The sequence below is a fragment of the Canis lupus genome, chromosome 6 (assembly GCF_003254725.2).
Source record: "Canis lupus dingo isolate Sandy chromosome 6, ASM325472v2, whole genome shotgun sequence".
NCBI classification, from domain to species: Eukaryota; Metazoa; Chordata; class Mammalia; order Carnivora; family Canidae; genus Canis; species Canis lupus.
Genome location: NC_064248.1, coordinates 31570089 through 31588801, shown reverse-complemented (window position 1 = coordinate 31588801; position 18713 = coordinate 31570089). Strand labels below are relative to the sequence as shown.

Genomic DNA, 18713 nt, shown 5'->3' with positions numbered 1-18713 from the left:
TGAACTCCTTAAAGTTCTGGTTACAAGCAACAGAAACTACTTCTCATTAACTTAAGTAAAAGGGAAAGTCTATAGGAAGGCCCCTGGGGCAGATCCCAGGATCCGAGAAATTGCTGAAAAGCTGAGGGAAGGGCAGGACCCAACAGTTCTAGGGACTTCCCTCAAGGTAGATTGTGATTTGGCCCCAACAGATCCAGGCTGGGAGTCTGTCTCTGTTCAGATTTCAAATTCTTGGACAAGAGATCCAATTGTTCCAGCTTGGTGGATGTGTCTAAGTCTGGAACATGTAGTTATGGCTGAGGGTCAGAGTCACATAGCACAGACTTGGCCCTAGGAGGTTCAGCCTGTGTCTGAGACTATTCCCAAAGAAATGAGCTGCTTTGGAAGCCTGGCAGCCCCCACATTCAATACCAACATGCCTACCTGTTCCTCGCTAGTCTTCTACCTTCTTGGATTCATTTGTGTTTCTTCCTGCCATTTTCTCTACCACACAGTGTTATCACCTATTGAAATTCACTTGTCCGACAGAGGTCTGCTCACAAGTCACCTTCTCTAGGAAGTTTTTTCTGATCCCTTCAGGTGATACTCTCTTTGGGTTGGTACCATCTAATATGGCAGGCACATTTTATACATTGCTGAATTTGGTTTGATTAAAATGTTGAGGATTTTTGCATTTATGTTCAAGAGTGATACTGGTTTATGGTCTTATAATTCTCTTGTTTTATTTGCTTTCAGAGTTATGCTTATCTTATTCAATAAATTCAGAGGTATTTCCTATACCTGGATTGTATGGAGGAGTATTTATAGAACTGGTATTTCTTCCTTAGCTATTTGGTAGAATTCACCAGCGATTCCATTTGCCCTGGAGTTTTCTTTGAGGAAATGTTTTTATTTTTTATTTTTTAAAGATTTTATTTATTTATTCATGAGAGACAGAGGCAGAGACATAGGCAGAGGAAGAAGTAGGCTCCCTGTGGAGAGCCCGATGGGGAACTCCATCCCAGGACCCTGGGATCACACCCTGGGCCAAAGGCAGATGCTCAACCACTGAGCCACCCAGGCGCCCCAAGGGAACGTTTTTAACTACTCAGATTCTTCAGTAGATATAGGGCTAATGAAGCTTTATCTCTTTCTTTTTGTATGAGCTTTGATAGCTTGTGTCTTTCAAGGAATTTGTCACTGTATCTAAATTGTCAAATTTATTGGTATAAACTCATTCATTATATTCTTTTATTGACCTTTTAATGTGTGTAGGATCTGTAGTAATGTCCCCTTTCTAATTCATGGTATTAGTAGTTTAGGTGTTCATTTGCCTTTTTCTGGTCAGTTTGGCTAGAGATTTAACAATTTCATCTTTTACTGAAACTCAAGGGATTTTCTTTTAGTTTCATTGATTCTTGTTTTACTGTTTTATATTTTATTAATTTCTGTTCATTATGTCTTATTTTCAGCTGCTTACTTCAGATTTAATTTATTCTTTTTGTAGTTTCTTTTTTTTTTTTTTAAGATTTATGTATTTATTTATGATAGACATAGAGAGAGAGAGGCAGAGACACAGGAGGAGGGAGAAGCAGGCTCCATGCCGGGAGCCTGACGCGGGACTTGATCCTGGGACTCCAGGATCGCACCCTGGGCCAAAGGCAGGTGCTAAACCGTTGAGCCACCCAGGGATCCCCTTTTTGTAGTTTCTTAAGATGAAAGCTTAGATCACTGATTTTTTTAAAGATAATGTTTATTTTATTATTTTTAATTAATGTATAGTGAAATTAACCCTTTTTGTGCATAGTTGTATGAATTTTAGCAAAGGTATGCATTTGGTCAGCACCACTATGATCAGGATACCTTATAGTTCCATCATCCAAAAATTCCCTCATGCTAGGGGTGCCTGGATGGTACAGGTGGTTAAGTGTCCAACTCTTGGTTTTGGCTCAGGGTTGTGAGATTGAGCCCCACTTGGGTTCTATGCTCAGGGTGGAGTCCACTTGGGTTTCTCTCTCCCTCACCATCTGCCCTCTCCCCTGCCCTCTGCCTATGCACACTCGTTTTCTCTCTCTGTCTCTCAAATAAAATCTTTAAAAAAAAAGTTCCCTCATGCTATTATTCCTTTCCAATCATACCCTTCCCATGCTACTCATTGATTTTTAAGCTTTTCTTCTTTTGTGATAAGAGTTTAATACTATAAATCTAAGCACTGCATTAGGTGCATGCAATAAATTTTGATATATGTGGTTTTATTTTTATTCAGTTTGAAATATTTTATAATCTTCCTTTGACTTATTCTTGTCTATTGTATCATCTGTATAATTCTAGTTATGTTTCTAATATTGATTTTTCTCCTGGTTTGGATTTTGGGCTCTGTCCTGGGTCATAGTTAAGTTACTTGGAATCGGTTTGATCCTTTAGAAGCTTTTAAGCTTTGTTGGTGCTGGTCCAGAACAGCCTTTAGTCTCAGGCTCATTTGGCCCCACTACTGAGACAGCCCCTTTTTGAGAACTGTGCTTGATGGGTCATGGTTGGGTGGTCTTTCCATGCTGGCTGCTGGGAACATGAGCTCTTCTCGGCCCACGTGAGCCTGGGATTGTTCCACCTGCTTCATTCCTGAAGGTCATTCTCTTTACTCACATGCATGCAGGGTGCAGGACTTAGCTGATACCTCAACAGACTCGTCTGCAGCCCCCTCCTCTCTGGTCCTCCCTCCTCTCCATTCCCATCACTCCAGACTCTGCCTCCTCATCTCAGAGAGACCATGGCCTTTGTTGGGGTTTTCTCTCTGTGTGCCGAGACCTGGAAACTCTTTCCAGATGGTGAGCCGGAGCAGTCCCTAGGCCCACAGCTTTCATTTCCTCTCTCACGGGGCACTCCCCTGTGCTGCTTGTTGTCCTGTCCAATGTGTCATAATCATTTTTTAATGTATTTTGCCTAGTTTTCTAGTTGCTTGAATCAGGAGGGTATATCCAATCCACCTTGGCTGAAAGCCATCGTACTTGAAAAAGTTTTATGGTCTAATGGATATGCACAGTAAATTGTACATATTGAAAGCATACATTCTGATAAGTTTTGACATTTGTATATGCCCATGAAACCATCACCACAATCAAGACAGTGAGACAGTGTACGTATCCATCACCCCAAAAGTTTCGTCTTGCCCCTTTGTCACCCCTCCTCCCTGTCCGCTCTCACCCCTCTCCCCAAGCAACACTGAGCTGCTCCCTGTCTCTATAGATTAGTTTGCCCTTTATAGGATTTTATGTAAATAAAATTATGCAGTACTTTTTTGGGGGAGAGGGTATGGCTTTTTTTCAATATGCATAGTTATCTTGAGATACATGATGTTGTTTTGTGTATTGGTGGTTCATTTCTTCTTACTGTTGAATAGCAATCCACTATGTGAATGTACCACAATTTTGTTTATCCACTCATCTGTTAATGGGTATTTGGCTTATTTCCAGTTCTTAAGCATATGCTAGTGGGAACATTTATGTACAAGTCTTTTCTGGACATATATTCCCTTTTTTCTTGGGTGAATACCAAAGAAGAGGATAGCTGAATCATAGAATTACTGTAAGTTTGTTTGTTTTTAAGAAAAACTCCTGGGGCACCTGGATGGCTCAGTCTGTAGAGCATCCAACTCTTGATTTCAGGTCTTGATCTTAAGGTTGTGAATTCAAGTTCCACATTAGGCATGGAGCCTACTTTATAAAAAAAGGGGGGGAGAGAGAGAGAGAGAGAAGAAAAGACAAGACAAGACAAGACTGCCAAATTTGTTTCCAAGCACTTGTATAATTTATATCCTGTCACCAGTGTATGAATGTTCTGGGGTCTTCACATACTTGCTAGTACTTATATGGCCATTTTTAGTGTTAGCCGTTCTAATAGGTATAGAGTAGTGTCCTATTGTGATTTTATTTTGCACTTTCCTCACTAGAAAAGTGAGATGATACTAATCATCTGACTAATGATACTGACTTTCTTTGTGCTTCATTTGCCATTCTGCACATCGTCTTTGATGGAGTGTTGGTTCAAATCCTTGGCCCAGTTTTTCATGGGTGGTTCATTTCCTTATTGTTGAGTTTTGAAAGCTATTGATATGTTTTGGATACAAGTCCTTTATCAGTATTGCAAAGATTTCTTCCCAGTCTGTGGCTTGTCTTTGCATTCGCTAGCAATGTCTTTTGAAGAGCAAACATTTTTAATTTCCGTGGAGTTCCTGTGGGACTTTCTATATCTCTTTTTCTCTGCATATTTTCTCTCCTTTTCTGGACTGCCTGGTCTCTAAAGGCAGAGATCACGTCTCTCCCGATAGTACCCCACAGTACCCAACTTAGTGCCTGGCACCCAGTCAAGCCAAAGCGATCACCTCATCCATGTGGCAGCTGTGCTGGACTGCTCTCTTTCTGGTGGCCTGTGCTCGGGGCCTCAGCAGGGAAGGTGCTGTCCTGGGAGTGAAGATGCCAAGCTCCAGAGGGCCAAGGGGCATGTGGGTGAATTCTTTGTCTTTCTGGTGGCTGGCTTTCCTGACGGGCTTCCTTCCTGGACCCTGACCTGGGTGCCACGGAGGGAAGTCCTTGCGCATTGCAGCACCATTATCTAGGACTGTGGTCCGATGGGATAGCCCTCCCGAGGACCTGTCAAGGGGAGCAGCCCTTTCTTTCTTGAGGTCTCCTCTTCCCCCTCCTCCGTCATATCTTCCTTCTCCACATCTAAGGGAGTTTCTTCTTAAAAGACTGGAAGTAGGGATGCCTGGGTGGCTCTATGGTTGAGCATTTGCCTTCGGCCCGGGGCGTGATCCTGGAGACCCGGGATGGAGTCCTACATCGGGCTCCCTGCATGGAGCCTGCTTCTCCCTCTGCCTGTGTCTCTGCCTCTCTCTCTGTGTGTCTCTCATGAATAAATAAATAAATAAATCTTTAAAAAAAAAAAAAAAGACTGGAAGTGTATATTAAGGGAGTTTAATTCCTTTCCTGCTGGTCCTGTTCATTTATTTACTCACTCAACCTTCTAGCAGAGATTTTAGAAGCCTTGTCTATCTGATGCCAGGCACTGTGGTTAATATGGAGAACACAGTGGTGAACCAAACTTGTATTTCCACGGAGGTGAGGGTGCCCGCTGCGGAGAGTGCAGGGCGAGAGGGGCGGGAGCTGAAGGAGCGTGACAGGTAAGCAGGACCGCATGGCAGTGAGGACCTTTGATTGTATCTTGATACAGCAGGAGCTCTGAAGGCTGTTTGACCAGGAGAGCGTTTGTGCAACCTGCGTGGCTTCTGTTTACCTTCTTTTGAAAGTGATTGCTTTGTCTGAAATCGCCTTCCGTTCCAAAAGACTGCGTCGGTTGGGAAGAATGTGTGCTTGAAGTTACCCGGTTGTTCACATGGGTGCAGCTGCATGCCAGGCAGTACACACAGCCCAGGGGCTACAGACTCCAGGCCTGCTGAAGCTGGGATCGCCCTCCACTCATCGGGCGGGTGGGTGGGCGATGCTGGGCAGGGTGTGCTCCAGGAGATGGGCAGGCTGGAGCCCATGTGCAGGGAGTGGACGGGCAGTGACAGCCGTGCGGGGGATGCTGAAGGTCGAGAGCCCATCTGGCCACTCTGCATCCCTTGGTAAGGGTTCATGACAGTTCAGCCAGAAGACGGGCAGGGTGGAGAGAGAGGGGCAGGTGTGGACAGTGTGGAGGAGGTGAAACTGAAGGGCTTTCTTGTCATTCGATGGGTATGTGCTGTACATTTAATATGCGCAGGGCATTGTTGTAGGTTCTGGAACAAGTCTGAGGAGCCTCCATCAAGCGAACAAGTGAATGAGAAGAACTCGGGTTGTGTAGTGGCAAAGAGGTACTGACCAGCTAGGTAGAGCCCAGACCTCAGAGGGCCTTAAAGGCCCTGAAAAGGGTTTTATATTTTATTCCAAGTGCAATGGGAAATCTTAAAGGGTTCCCCCCCCCTTAAGATTTATTTGAGAGAGAGAGAGAGAGAGAGAGAGAGAGCAGGTGGAAAGGACAGAGAGAGAAAGAATCCTCAAGCAGACTCTGCTGAGCGTAGATCCCAATACTGGGCTTGATCCCAGACCTGAGATCATGACCTGAGCTGAAATCAAGAGTCGGATGCTTACCTGGTTGAGCCATCTAGGCATCCTAGAAGCCCCAAGTATTTTTAAGTAGAAAAGTGACATGGTCAGATGGATATTTTTTAAAGAGCAGTCACTACTGGATGGAGAGTAGATTCAGCAGGTGAGGGAGAGTTGCAAGAGGGAAAGTGTAATGACCATTAGGAAGCCACTGCAGTAGTCCAGGCAAGGGATAATGTGGGTTGAATCAGCATGTTGGCCATAGAGCTGGAGGAAACTGGAAGGGTTTACAGTATGCTTTGGACCCAGAGCCAGGATGAGCTGATAGATTGGATGTGGCAAATAGAGTGAAGGGAACACTTGGGCAACTGTTTAGGGCCATTTATGAAGATGAGGAGACAGAGAAGCAGGCCTGGGGGAGGGGAGTCCTTCTTGGTTTGGATGGGAGAGGGCACCAAGGGAAGAGTCTGGGTGACACCCGGGTCCCTGCCCCTACCCTGTGTGGCTAGTGGTGCCATTTCCAGAACCCAGTGAGCAGATTTGGAGAGGGAGCTGGAGACTTAGGTTTGGTACCTGGGGTCCAAGTGCCTGGGGGACCCCAAAGGAAACTGCTTAGTAAGAAGCTGCTATCTGGTTTATGCTCCAGTCCTGGCCTGTGGGCACAGGGTCTGTATTTGGTGAGGGTCTTCTGGTGGTGGTGGTGGTGGTTGGTTGGTGGTTGGTTTTTTGGTTTAGGCAGCAGGCAGTTAGCTGTACGTAACCTTCAGCCTCTCTTCCCTGGATCCATACCCTCCAAGCAGGGCCCCTAATGAAATGGTCTCTTTCCGATAGATTTTTCATCATAAGACAATTTTAACATAAAAGCAATGTTAATAAAAACCAAATGTTAGCTCAGGCCTTCCAGTAAATCATAATAGATTAGATGCTGCACCGAAATGAATATCCCACTGTGGAAAGGGTTGACCAGTTGGAGAAAGGCACTCGTTGTGATTCAATTGGGCCACATAATGAATTCTGGTTCATATCTGTAATAGCAAATGCAGCCTTCCCTCCTTTGTCAAGTCTGCAGAGGCCCAGCCCAAGGGAGGGGGTGAGTCCTGCATCTTTTGTATTCTTACAGATTTCCCCACTCCACCCACCACCCTCTTGCCCCATCCATTTATCATTGTTTACCCGAGAGGAATCTCGAGCTTTTTGGGTTTTGTTTTGTTTCGCTGAGAAGTTACTGGAACACAGACAAGAGGTATGGGAAAGGTTGAAAGGTAATAGGATAAGGGGAGGCTTTCGCCATGCAGAGAGCTGGCAAACCGTCATTTTGGATCTCAACTGACACATAATCAGAACTAGAAGTACATTGGAAATCGGCCCAACATCTGGTTAGCTTTCGAAATAGTTGGTCTATAGTTTTCCAAAGCTGGCAGTGCTTGTGTGACTACAGCCAAGGAGACCTCGCGTGGCCAAAACAAAACACATTTTTTGCCCATCATTTACCTGGTGCTATTGTGGTCTCTTTAGCCAAGGTGTCTTTTCATGTAGCTTTGGTCTGGATCTTTCCTACCCCTTTCTTGGGTGGGGGCTCCTGTTAAGGAGGCAGAATCCAGAAGTCAGAACTCAGAAGGGAAGCTTAGGAACTGGTTCCTGACATCACGGAGCCACACCCTTCCCTTCTATTTTGGACTCTTTGAATTTGTTGGGAGTGCCACCCGTGCCTTCCCCCCGAACCCTGTGATCACTGGGTGGAAGCGATGCAAAGGGAGACCCTTTCTGACTCATTTGGACAGAGCAGGATCTGACCCCAGCGGGAAGAGAAGGAGGCATGTGGTCTGCTGGAAGTCTGAACGTGCTAACGCGCCTTCCCAGGCCATGTGAAGTACATCTGGGTTTCTTTGGAATTTGTCTGTTGCTCAGCACTTAAGGGTTGAAGCAAATAGGACAATATATTATCCCAGTGTTTATTTCAGTCCAAGGGAATGGCTAGCAAAGAAACTCAATCAGGCTTGCAACAAAATGCGCGCGCACACACACACATGTGCCGGTTCCCTGTTCACATGCATGTCCTTGTGGTATCGCGACATTGACCTTGCTCATTAACAGCTCTCAACCACTAATTTGTTTGGACCCAGAAGAATGTCTGGAGCTTTCAAATGGATGCACAGGCCTTGAAAGCCCAGGGCTGGGATGGGATTATTGAGAGTAATGGAGGGGTGTTAGAGGCCACAATGGAAGGAAAAGAGAGATACGAGAGCAACTGAGGCCCTTGGCCCACAAAGAACTTTGGGGAAAGAACAGAGATGTTTTCAAAGGGTTTTTTGGTCTTTTTTTTTAACCAAGTTTTTCCACGTGTTGCATGGGGTTGACCCTGTTCTCTGTCTCCCTATTGGCTGGTGGTAAAATCTACTTCACGTAGAATGCGTTGCAATACCAAGTCTGTTTTGGGGAGAGTGCCTTGAGGAGAGAGGTCACCTTGGGCCAGTGGTGACCACTCCAGAGGAGGCATGAGCACAAGTAGATCATGTCATCCTCACCAGCTGCCTTCCAGGGGTCTTGGCAGGCAAACATTGCCTGTCCCTTCCCCCCACCATCTGCCTCATCACTTCCTTCCAGCACCCCCGCCCCCCGCCCCCAAGGATCCCCTACCCTCCCTAAGTTCTACCACATTCCTTGCAGCCATTCCCTGTGCAGCTTGGGGCAAGGTCTTGCCCATCCTCAGAATCCTACCTGAACAGCCCCTCGCTGAGTCGGCCCCCCAAATAGCAGAGCATTTGGAAGTTAGCTGGATCTTGTGCACCTTTGGAATTGTCCTATTCTAACTGTGTGCCAACTTGCTCTGTGACCTTGGAGGCGTAACACTTAACATGGGCCCTCCTATCCAACTAGAGGAGGAGTTGGCACTGGAATCCGGCCCTGTGAAGTTCTTGAAGGAAGTGTTCTGTCCCTCGAGGTCCCAGCCCCCCTCACTTCACAGAGATTGGAGCCACCAATTGAGGAAGGTCAGGATAACCTTGGAGTGTTTATCTTCCTGTCCAGAGAAGATTTTGCCACAGATTTCCTCATTTCTGACAAATTCTCAGAGAGTGGAGGCAGTCCCAGGAAAGAGACAGAATGGAGTGTGCCATGGAAATTCCAGAACCAGCTCCAGGCTCGGTCTGTCCTGTTCTGCCGACTACCTCCACACTCCTGAGGGAGCCGGTAGCTGCGCCCCTCCCGCTGACCTCACTGAGAGGGGATGAGGGATGGCCCAACCGAAGAGCATTTCTTCCCCAGAACCACTGACTGACATTTCCCAAAGGGCCAGAAATGGGAGGGCAGGGAGATATGAGGGTGCTGTTGACATCTCTGGGAAAAAAAAACAGCCCCCCAAAGATTCACTTGGTGCTCTTCTTGCCATTTAATAAACCAGGATGCTTCAGAGTTGGACATGGAGCATCAAAATGGGATATAGAACCCGCAAATTAAATTTTCGCTGCAATCACATTTTTTGATGAAGCCACGTTGGTGAGGCACGCGCGCAAGAACGACCCAGCTCAAGCCCTCAGGCCGTCCCTCACCCATGTCATCTCGTTGGCGTGGCTTTAGCCTTTGGTTTGGAGCTGGAAGGAATTCAATATAGCAAGATATATTGTTATGGTTTATTACGTCAATGTGTGTGTGTAGGAGTCACTTAGAATCCAGACAGTCAGCTCTTCAATGCTATTCTCCACTGTTCTGTCAAGGTTCTAAATGAAGCGTCATCTAGTACTCAAGGGGCCGTATTTCAAGAGTTCCGAGAAGTGCCACCTTCCCCCCTTTTGTAGAATAACAGGAAAAGACGTGCTTTAAGCACAAACAATCCATTCAGCTCTCCAACCTTGGAAGCTAGTAAAATGTTTGTTTCTGTGAGTGTGTTTTTCCAGAGCCACGTCACTAGAGAGATAAGGATTTGAGGCAACCCTCACCCCACACCTGGTCTGCTGCAGTGGCCCTCACAGGTCCTCCCACCACCCCGGCCCCCAGGTCCTGCTCTGGGGGAGAGGATACCAAGTTCACTGCTGGACTTGTGTGCACTCCTGTCCTCTTTCCCATCTTGGCTTTTTGTCTTTGAAATGCCATCAGCTTTTACTGGCAGAAAAAAATGATTCTGTTGCCTCTCAAGGACAGACCTGCGCTGTTGGCATCTTTGTATTTGCACCTGTCTGTCGTAAGGGGTAGCCCAATGTCTCTTGCCAAGGCTGCCCCTGCCTGTGCGCTCGTCGGCTGCCAGGTGCTTGAGGCGCAACTATGGGGCATGAGTATGACTGTAATTTCCTTTCCATCTGGTCCGTTCCTCTGGGTCTGCATTTGCCCCATCGTGGGATGTGTCTGATACGGGGGCTACCACTGGTGGGATGCAGACCTGGCATGGGAGGGCAGAGCAGCACACCATGCAGAAATTACTCTGTTTCCATCCCTGTTCCAAGCAGCCCCACCCCCAAGTATGTCCAGGAGCTTGTCACCGTTGGGGGCTAGCACGTCTTCCGCACCTCTTACGTACCTGCCAACCCCCCCCGCCCTTTTTAACAAAAAGAGCAGGCCTTGGGCCACGTTGAGTAGTATCCGGTATGCAGTCTTTGGTTAAAAATGGAAAAACGTTGTCTTTTTCTTTAGTACGGTCACTGGCAGTGTTGCAGCAGTGCCAGTTCCCTGTTTACAAATGGTGATAGAAAATGTAGGTTTTAATATGTGGATTTAAGTTCCATCCATGGAGAACTCGGCTGCAGTGAGAGTTCATGCAGCGCCAGTCATGACAGAAATCACGGAGATGGACTCTGGGTTGCCGAGGTGGGGGCAGCACCGCTCCAAGGCGCCTTTCAGGATGAGTGGGATGCTTGATGAGGCGACTGCACTGACAGCTTGCCCCTTTCTGGGTTCTAGGCATGGATCCTGAGAAACTCGAGCAAATCCAGCTCCCAGTGCCCGGTGCGGCCGAGAAGACCACCTACAACCACCTCCTGGCCGAGAGGCTCATCAGGATCATGAACAATGCTGCCCAGCCAGGTGCCTGGGAGTGGCTGCTCATGGGAGTGGTGGAGGCAGAGGGACCAGTCTCCCAACGGTGCACCAGGAATCCTGGGTTCTAGACCTGGCCTTTCTGGGAATGCAGACTGATCTCAGCCGCTCCTGGGCCGTGCATACCCTGGGCCACCCGTCCCGTCCTGTCCAGCCATGTCTTCACCTCGGGGTCTCCTCCTCTTGCCTCCTCCATGGTGCTTGTGCCACACTCTGTCTTTCTCCTCCTCCAGTTTTGCCAGTGTCTGCAGCCTTCCTCTCAGGGTGGCCAAGGCCATGTCCGAGCATGAACCAGGCTGAAAGCGTGCGGGCGTGGGGGCGGGAGGGGAGGTTCAAATCAGGGTCTCTTGGTAGTACAAGATGTGTGCAGCATCTGGCACCAGTCAGCCCAGTTCTGAGATTCTTGCTAAGGATCTGCAGCCATAGCAAGGGCTGGAAATAGCAGGTGGAATGAGCTAGCACAGTGGTTCTTAAGTGGGGATGACTTTGCCCCCCAGGGGACATTTGGCGATGTCCAGAGACATTTTTGCTTGTCACAGCTTGAGGAGGTGGTGCTATTGACATCTAGGGGACAGGGCTGCTGCTGAATGTCCTGTTGCACACAGGGTGGCCTCCATTGACAGAGGATCAGAAACAGATCTGAGCTCAAGAAACCCTGATTGCAAGGCAAGCTCTCTAGAAACAGAGGGGCAAAAAAAAAAAAAAAAAAAATAGAAACAGAGGGGCCATTAGGATGTGAGTGAGGGCATAGCAATGGGCCCAACAGAGACATGATCTGGTTAAGAGAGAGCCACTGCTCTGTACAGTAGGAACAGTCTGTGGATAAACCCAAGTCAGGCTCAGAGGGGAAGGGCAGGGCTGCGGGTGATAGTTGCAGGCCGAGACTTGAGAAGTCAAGGGGTATGGGTTCCATGAGGCAGCCAGAAGCCCAGTGCGCCTTTGGGGAAGAGAGTACAGAGGCTTGGGGAACTGGGTCCATGGACACATGTTGACTGAGTGCCTCTTGCATGCCATCCACTGTGTGCAAATGAGCAAGGTAGAGGAAGTGCAGGACAGATGTGGCTCCTGCCTTCTAGGAGCCACAGCTGAGGGTCTGTGAAGTCCCAGGGGTCAGGGACCCCATCTGGAGAGACACTCTAGAGCTCAGGAGTTCAGGGTCAGAACTAACATGGTGGGACTCTAAGGCACGTGGGTGGTTTTTAAAGCTGTGGGTGGTTTTTAAAGCCACAGGAGAGAAGAGAGGCACTTTCTCCAACCTCTTTAGAGCACCCATTGCAGTGGGTTTTTCCAGAGAGTCCTGGAGGGAGGGTCTGTCACATGCCCAGTACCGTGCTTGGCACGCAGCTTGGTTGCCATTGTCAGAAACCCTACACAGAAGAGCCGAAACAATACAGAGAAACAAACTACTGGCTTGTGTAACGTGAAGTCCAGTGGAGCCTGGCTTCAGGCACAGCTGGATACAGAAGCTCAGACAATGTTTTCAAAAACTATTTTTGGACTCTCCCACTTTGTGTGTTAGAGGATAACTGCCAGCGGCAGCTCCAGCCATCTCTTTCTCTATGGGGGTTCTGGATTTGCCTTAGACACACTCTGGGCAGTCTGGTGGGAAGGGTGGATTTGGGGTCAGTACGCGGAACACTGTATGAAAGATCGACAATGTTGGCAAGGCTGCAGATGTGGCTGACGTGGATTGTAATGCTTGTGCCACCCAGGATGCCACCACTGTTTCTGTCCTTCCCTCAATCCAGCATGAGGAGAGGTTCTCTTGCTCAGTGTCCAGCATGTTGTGGCATTGAGCCTTATTGGTTCTGACTGGTTCCCTAGCTCATCCGCTCCCCAGTCCCTGTGACTGGAGGAATAGAGCACCCTGACCGGCCTGGGTGATGCTGCTCCTCTCTGGGACAGAGCAGAGGGACTGGCTTCACCCAAATTATAGACCCAGGAGTGGGGTTGGTGATTCTCCAAAGGAGAGAGGGGGTTCTTGTTCCTGAGAAGAGAAAGGAACCCAGCCAAGGAAAGCAACCACAGATGACCACTTTCTCAGCCTTCAGGAATAATTAGTAATAATCTTTTCCTGCCTCCCCTCCCCTGAGAAAAGGAGTGCAAGGGAGAATTCGGCATAGGCAGTTCAGATGGAACCTTCTATTACAATCGATGCGGGAGGGGTTGGCATGTGAGTTCCCTGTGTCTCCACTGGATGGCAAGGGTCCATCAGCTGACCTTGTTAACCTCAAAGTGGGTAAAGCAAGGAACCTTGTTTAAGGGCTTCCCCCTGGGGGGTGCAAGGCTGACCCTGGTTTCCCCTGCAGATGGGAAGATCCGCTTGGCCACTCTGGAGCTCAGCTGCCTGCTCCTAAAGCAGCAAGTGGTCACCAGCACGGGCTGCATCATAAAGGACGTGCACCTGGCTTGCCTGGAGGTGAGGGCCCGCTCCCGCTGCCTGTGCTCCACAGGAAGGGGGAGGCCGTGGGAAGGAAGCTGCTGGGTCCTGGGTTTCGCTTCACCAGTGAGAAGCAGTGCCTAATAGCCCTGACGCCCCCCCCCCCCCCCCCCCCGCAACCCACTTGTTCCGGTGGACCTACCCTTCCTCTGAGGCTGGCTCCGTGAGCCCTCCTAAATACTGAATTTCAGGAATTTCTGTTAGAATTATTGGCTCTGTATTTGCCAATCAGAATTTTGTTACTTTGTGTATTACAAGAATTTTATACATAGCCAAACACGTGCACTCTTTTTATTTATAGTTTATTGTGCTAATATCTACATTCATTGTTTTTAGTTTTTATTGCTCTCTCCCTTATTTTTCATGTTTATTTGGGAACATTTAGAAAATACAGAGGTAAAAAGGAACAAATACAGTTGACACTTTGGTGTGTCTGTCCAGATACACATGCACTGACATTTATAACCATATTTTATAACCCAGTCACCCCGCCTGCCTGTATGTTAACAGCTTTCCGTGTCACTGCCTAGAATCCTCTCTTCTGCCTGTTTTAATTTTGAACTCACCCTCATTCCGTCCCTCCCTCTCTGTTACGAACCACTTTACAGATTTAAGGATGTGAGCCCAGCTTCTCATCTGCTTGATAAGTACTCAGATTTTGGAATTGGGAACTTAACCCAACTCACCGGCCTCCCTCCCACCTTCCCTCTCTTTCAACAGGGCGCCAGAGAAGAAAGCGTTCACCTAGTACGGCACTTTTATAAGGTGAGTTGCCAGAGCGCTGGGGAAGGTGGTGTGGTGTGTGTCACATACATGGGATTGTAGTATCTGGGCGTGCACACGTACAGATCACAAGTCTGTGGTTACTTCTTATACCTCTGCATACTGAGTAAGCCGTGTCCAGGCCCCTGAGCCGCGGGCTCCGGGCCCCTCTCTTTTGCCCCTGCTCTTCTTATTGTACACCTTTGGAGGGCTCACCCCTAGAGTCTGACAGTTTGTTTCTCAATTACATATACATTTGTTTATTGATGAGTCTACATATAAATTGGGAATTACATGCGTGCACGTGACTGTTACATATGTAAATTAATATGTTCGTGTGCTATGTATGTTTCACGAATTCTGTGCCTGTGTGTTATTTATAGACGGGTATGCCAAGGCACCTCATGCAGGCTTCTAAACGTTTATCATTAAAAAATAAATAAATAAAAATAAAAAATAAACGTTTATCATTAAGGTTATTGAGACTTTCTACAGGACACCATGACTCTGAGTCACCAAGTAATTTGTAGATTTCCTCTTCAGATTCCAGATGGTTAGTTTTGAAATATCTCACTGGGATGGCTTTGTTTTGCTCATGTATCTAAAGCATGATGTATTCTCAGGGCAATGCATCATCTGTCAGCAGCAGATGGATTAATCCACATTCACACGGGTGCTGTGGCTCCCTGGGTTTTTGACCTAAGCGTCCGGTCACCCCAGGTCCAGTCAACCAGAGTTTCTCTGTCGTATTGTGTAGTCTCTACAAACTGTTGTGGATTTTAGGCACATATGCACCAGATCCCTTTTCTTGGCAGGAAGCTTTTTAAGCCACTTTCCATTATTGTCAGTGTTTGCTGACAGAAAATGAGGTCTTATAATCTGGAAACCCAGCTTGCTAGGCTCAGACAACCCCATGCAGCTGCAACATGGTGGATGCACCCAGATGAGGCTGGGCCACCGTGGGCCCCCATGGAGGTCCCAAGCTCCCCATGGACCATCCTGAGGGGCTTGGCCTCTGAACGAGGTTACATGTCCTCAGCAAATCCAGAAAAGAGTGGGAGCCTTACGGCTGCATTTGTCATCTCTGGGTCTCTTTCCTGGGTAACTGCTCTTCGTTTGTTTCCCCCCTGGAAAGCCTTTGCATTGCAAAATCAAAAAGACAGAGACATATAGGTAGATATTGTCCCTCTGGGACTTTTCTGTATCTTTAGCAAAAGGAGAGCTGTATTTAAATTGTGGCTCTCTTCCCCCTACCCAGATTGTTCTTTTATCCTGTAAGGTATATACCCTAAGTGTAATGTCTCAGAAGCTTTTGGATGTTTTCAGGGTTGTGATTTCTGCGGTTCTTACATGATACTTATGCAAGAATATTCAAGTTTATTTGTAGTTCTGACAACTGGAAAAATATATAAAGGACCTTCTTCTTTTCCCACCCTATGTATTTGTGTATGTGTGTGTGTGAGAGAAAGAGAGAGAGAGAGAGAGAGAGAGATTCAGGACTTAGGAGAGAGACAGGACAGTTCGAGTAGTCATGATGCATTCAGTTGAATCTTTGCTCCTCCTTAGCTGTGCTCCTTCCAGGGGTGACCATAATGACCATGAGTGTTAGCATTTACCAGCCCCAACTTAGTGGCAGGCTCTGTGGTCAGCACTTTACTTGGGTTAACTCATGTCATCCTCACAGTGACCCACATAAGTGTGGGCTGTCATTCCAGTCTTGCAGTGAACCAGAGAGAGGCTCTGAGAGGTAAAGCTGGGATTTGGCCCCTGGTTTACGTGTCTCAGAGCCAGGCTCTTACCTACCGCAGCCCTGCAGAACTACACAGCCCCACAGGTGTGCCTCAGAAATGAACAGAACAAGCTATATAATTTTAGTGTTAAGTACGCTTAATTATCTTCTTCCTTTCTGTGGCATGGAGCCTCATAGATTTAACATGGCAACAGAACCAGGCTTCCCATTTCTCCAGTCATCCACAACACATAGATGATGTTAAACACTTGCAATTCTATCCACTTTTATATTTTAATTATATACGGTCTTATTTTTGTCGTTTTAATTAGCTGCCTTGACACAAGAAATCCAACTCTATATGCTTAAAAAAAGGAGAGAAACATTGAGAGGTGCAATATGATATTGGGGCTTTCATTTGAGCGTGTGTGTTCGTGTTCATGTGTGTATTTTACTTCCTGATGATTTACGAGAACTCACTAATGAGAACCAGATGGCCCCAAAAGCTATGAACTGGAGTTTATAATACTTCGGCATTTATGGAAAAAATACGCATAATGTCTCTCCCTTACTTCATTTTAGGGAGAAGAAATTTTTTTGGACATGTTTGAAGACGAATACAGGAGCATGACAGTAAGTGATGGGCCAGGATGCACTTGGTCACCTGCGAGGCTCATCCTGCAGATCCATGAGAACGCTGTCTAACCGGGGCCTTTCTGACCGGACTAGTGGGGAAGTGAACTGGAAATGGTGCCTTCTCATCTCCACCAGTGTTGAAATTTCCGATGACCCTCAGGCTATTTGGGCTATGCCATCAATGGGTCAGAAAGATTCACTTTGATACAAATACTCTTTGACTGATGACCCACACCATGTCAGGAGCTGCCATCACTAGGTCCGCTGTCATCGTTCTTTTTTTTTTTTTTTTTTTTTTTTTTTTAAAGATTTTATTTATTTATTCATGATAGTCACAGAGAGAGAGAGAGAGGCAGAGACATAGACAGAGGGAGAAGCAGGCTCCATGCACCGGGAGCCCGACATGGGATTCGATCCCGGGTCTCCAGGATCGCGCCCTGGGCCAAAGGCAGGCGCCAAACCGCTGCGCCACCCAGGGATCCCTGTCATCGTTCTTGAGAGCACGAAGAGGGAGGCAGGCTGCGGTCCGGGACCTGCTCCCTGCTGGTTGGAGGGGAATGAGCCCATGAGAGAGCACGGCTTTTCACAGAACAGAGGCAGCTTCTCAAGAGTGTCTAAGCTGTCACTTTAAGGGGAGGAAAAATCTGTGTCTTGGGAAACAGAGGCTCATGTCTCACATACCTGGCTGCCTTGAGACCTCATGGCAGCCTTACTGTGGGCTCGCTTGACACACTTGCTGTATGAGGGTATAGGCAAGGAGCCTGTGTGACCTGCCCCATCTCCTTCCTTTGGTGAGGTTTCCTATGATGTCTCTTCTAGATGAAGCCCATGAATGTGGAGTATCTCATGATGGACGCCTCCATCCTGTTGCCCCCAACGGGCACGCCACTGACTGGCATCGACTTTGTGAAGCGGCTGCCGTGTGGCGATGTGGAGAAGACCCGGCGGGTGAGTAAGCACAGGTGGGACCCACCAGCCATCTAGGTCAAGAAACCACCTTCCAACTCGCTTTGGGATAGTTGCGTGGATGGCACCCCCCCTGGCCACCTGCCACCAGGAGGAACTTCCCAATCCTAAATCAGGATTGAGATTCCACTGTGTGAATGCCAGGTGGGCTGCCTTGGCCGGTGCAGAGCAGGGCCCCTAGCCCCAGGCTCTGGGCTGCTGTCAGGCACCTGGGGGGAATGAGCAGAGAACAGGCAGTCCAGGTGAGGCCCTGGTGTGAAATCCTCTCCCCAAGAGGCTTAGGACCCCCGGAGATGGCGTGACAGTAAGGAATCTGAGGGATCTGAGGGCGAGGCACACACAAATGAGATTGTGATTCTTGCTGGCCTGCTCTCATGTGTGAAGAGCAGAGAGGTTCTCAGAACCCTGCTGGAGTGTGCATCCCTTATCAGCACTTTTTTTCTGAAGCCGTCTCACAGGGCTGTTCATGGTATTTTATCTCTCGCGTAAGATCAGTTTCTTTCTTAGAAAGCACCATCACCTCTTCCTAGAAAATCATTCCCTGGAGACGTGCATAGGATAAATTAGATGAGTTCCTTGCCCTCTACTTCTCAGTTAATCCCCGTCTAACCAGAGTGGCAGAGGTGTTAATTTTGGGATTCTGAGAATCAGGAGTGACCTGCTGGATCTGCCTCAAACAGGAGGCTTCTGTGGCTCTCTTCTACCAGGTAATGATGATGCCTGGGAGGCCTGGTAGAGAGGGGAGCGCAGAGGAAGTCCAACCTGTGTGTTGAAAGTCAATCCACATTCCCTGCTGTCTGACTAAACCCTCAGACCTCACCGCAGGACCCACCCTGTCTGAGCCAGTGACACCCTCCTTCCTCATGCTCCCAGCCAGCCTGCAGGCCCCGCGGCCAGAAACACGAGCATATCTGTGGGTGGCACTGTTTGCACTGGGCATCTTTGGCACCGTCTTTACCAAAGGGCTGGTTCTGACAGACATGTGTTGTGTTGGCAGCTCCTTCACAGGCGGGCACATATGTAGCCTTTGGTTGGCCTCAGAGCTGTTCCCTAGCAGGGCTACAGTGAAGGTCCTATCCCGAGGTCCATCTCGTCC

At 48.0% G+C, this 18713-nt stretch overlaps 1 protein-coding gene across 10 annotated transcripts in view; it reads left to right on the top strand.

Moving 5' to 3' along the window:
* The window catches only part of CLEC16A (C-type lectin domain containing 16A), a 196460-nt gene that overhangs the window by 69233 nt on the left and 108514 nt on the right, over positions 1-18713 (top strand). For all 10 annotated transcript variants that reach the window (XM_049111392.1, XM_049111391.1, XM_049111390.1 and 7 more), the window contains exons 13-17: positions 10950-11072; positions 13394-13503; positions 14245-14289; positions 16598-16648; positions 17471-17599. In XM_049111392.1, coding sequence (XP_048967349.1) covers positions 10950-11072; positions 13394-13503; positions 14245-14289; positions 16598-16648; positions 17471-17599 — 458 coding nt within the window. The remainder of the gene's footprint in view (positions 1-10949; positions 11073-13393; positions 13504-14244; positions 14290-16597; positions 16649-17470; positions 17600-18713) is intronic.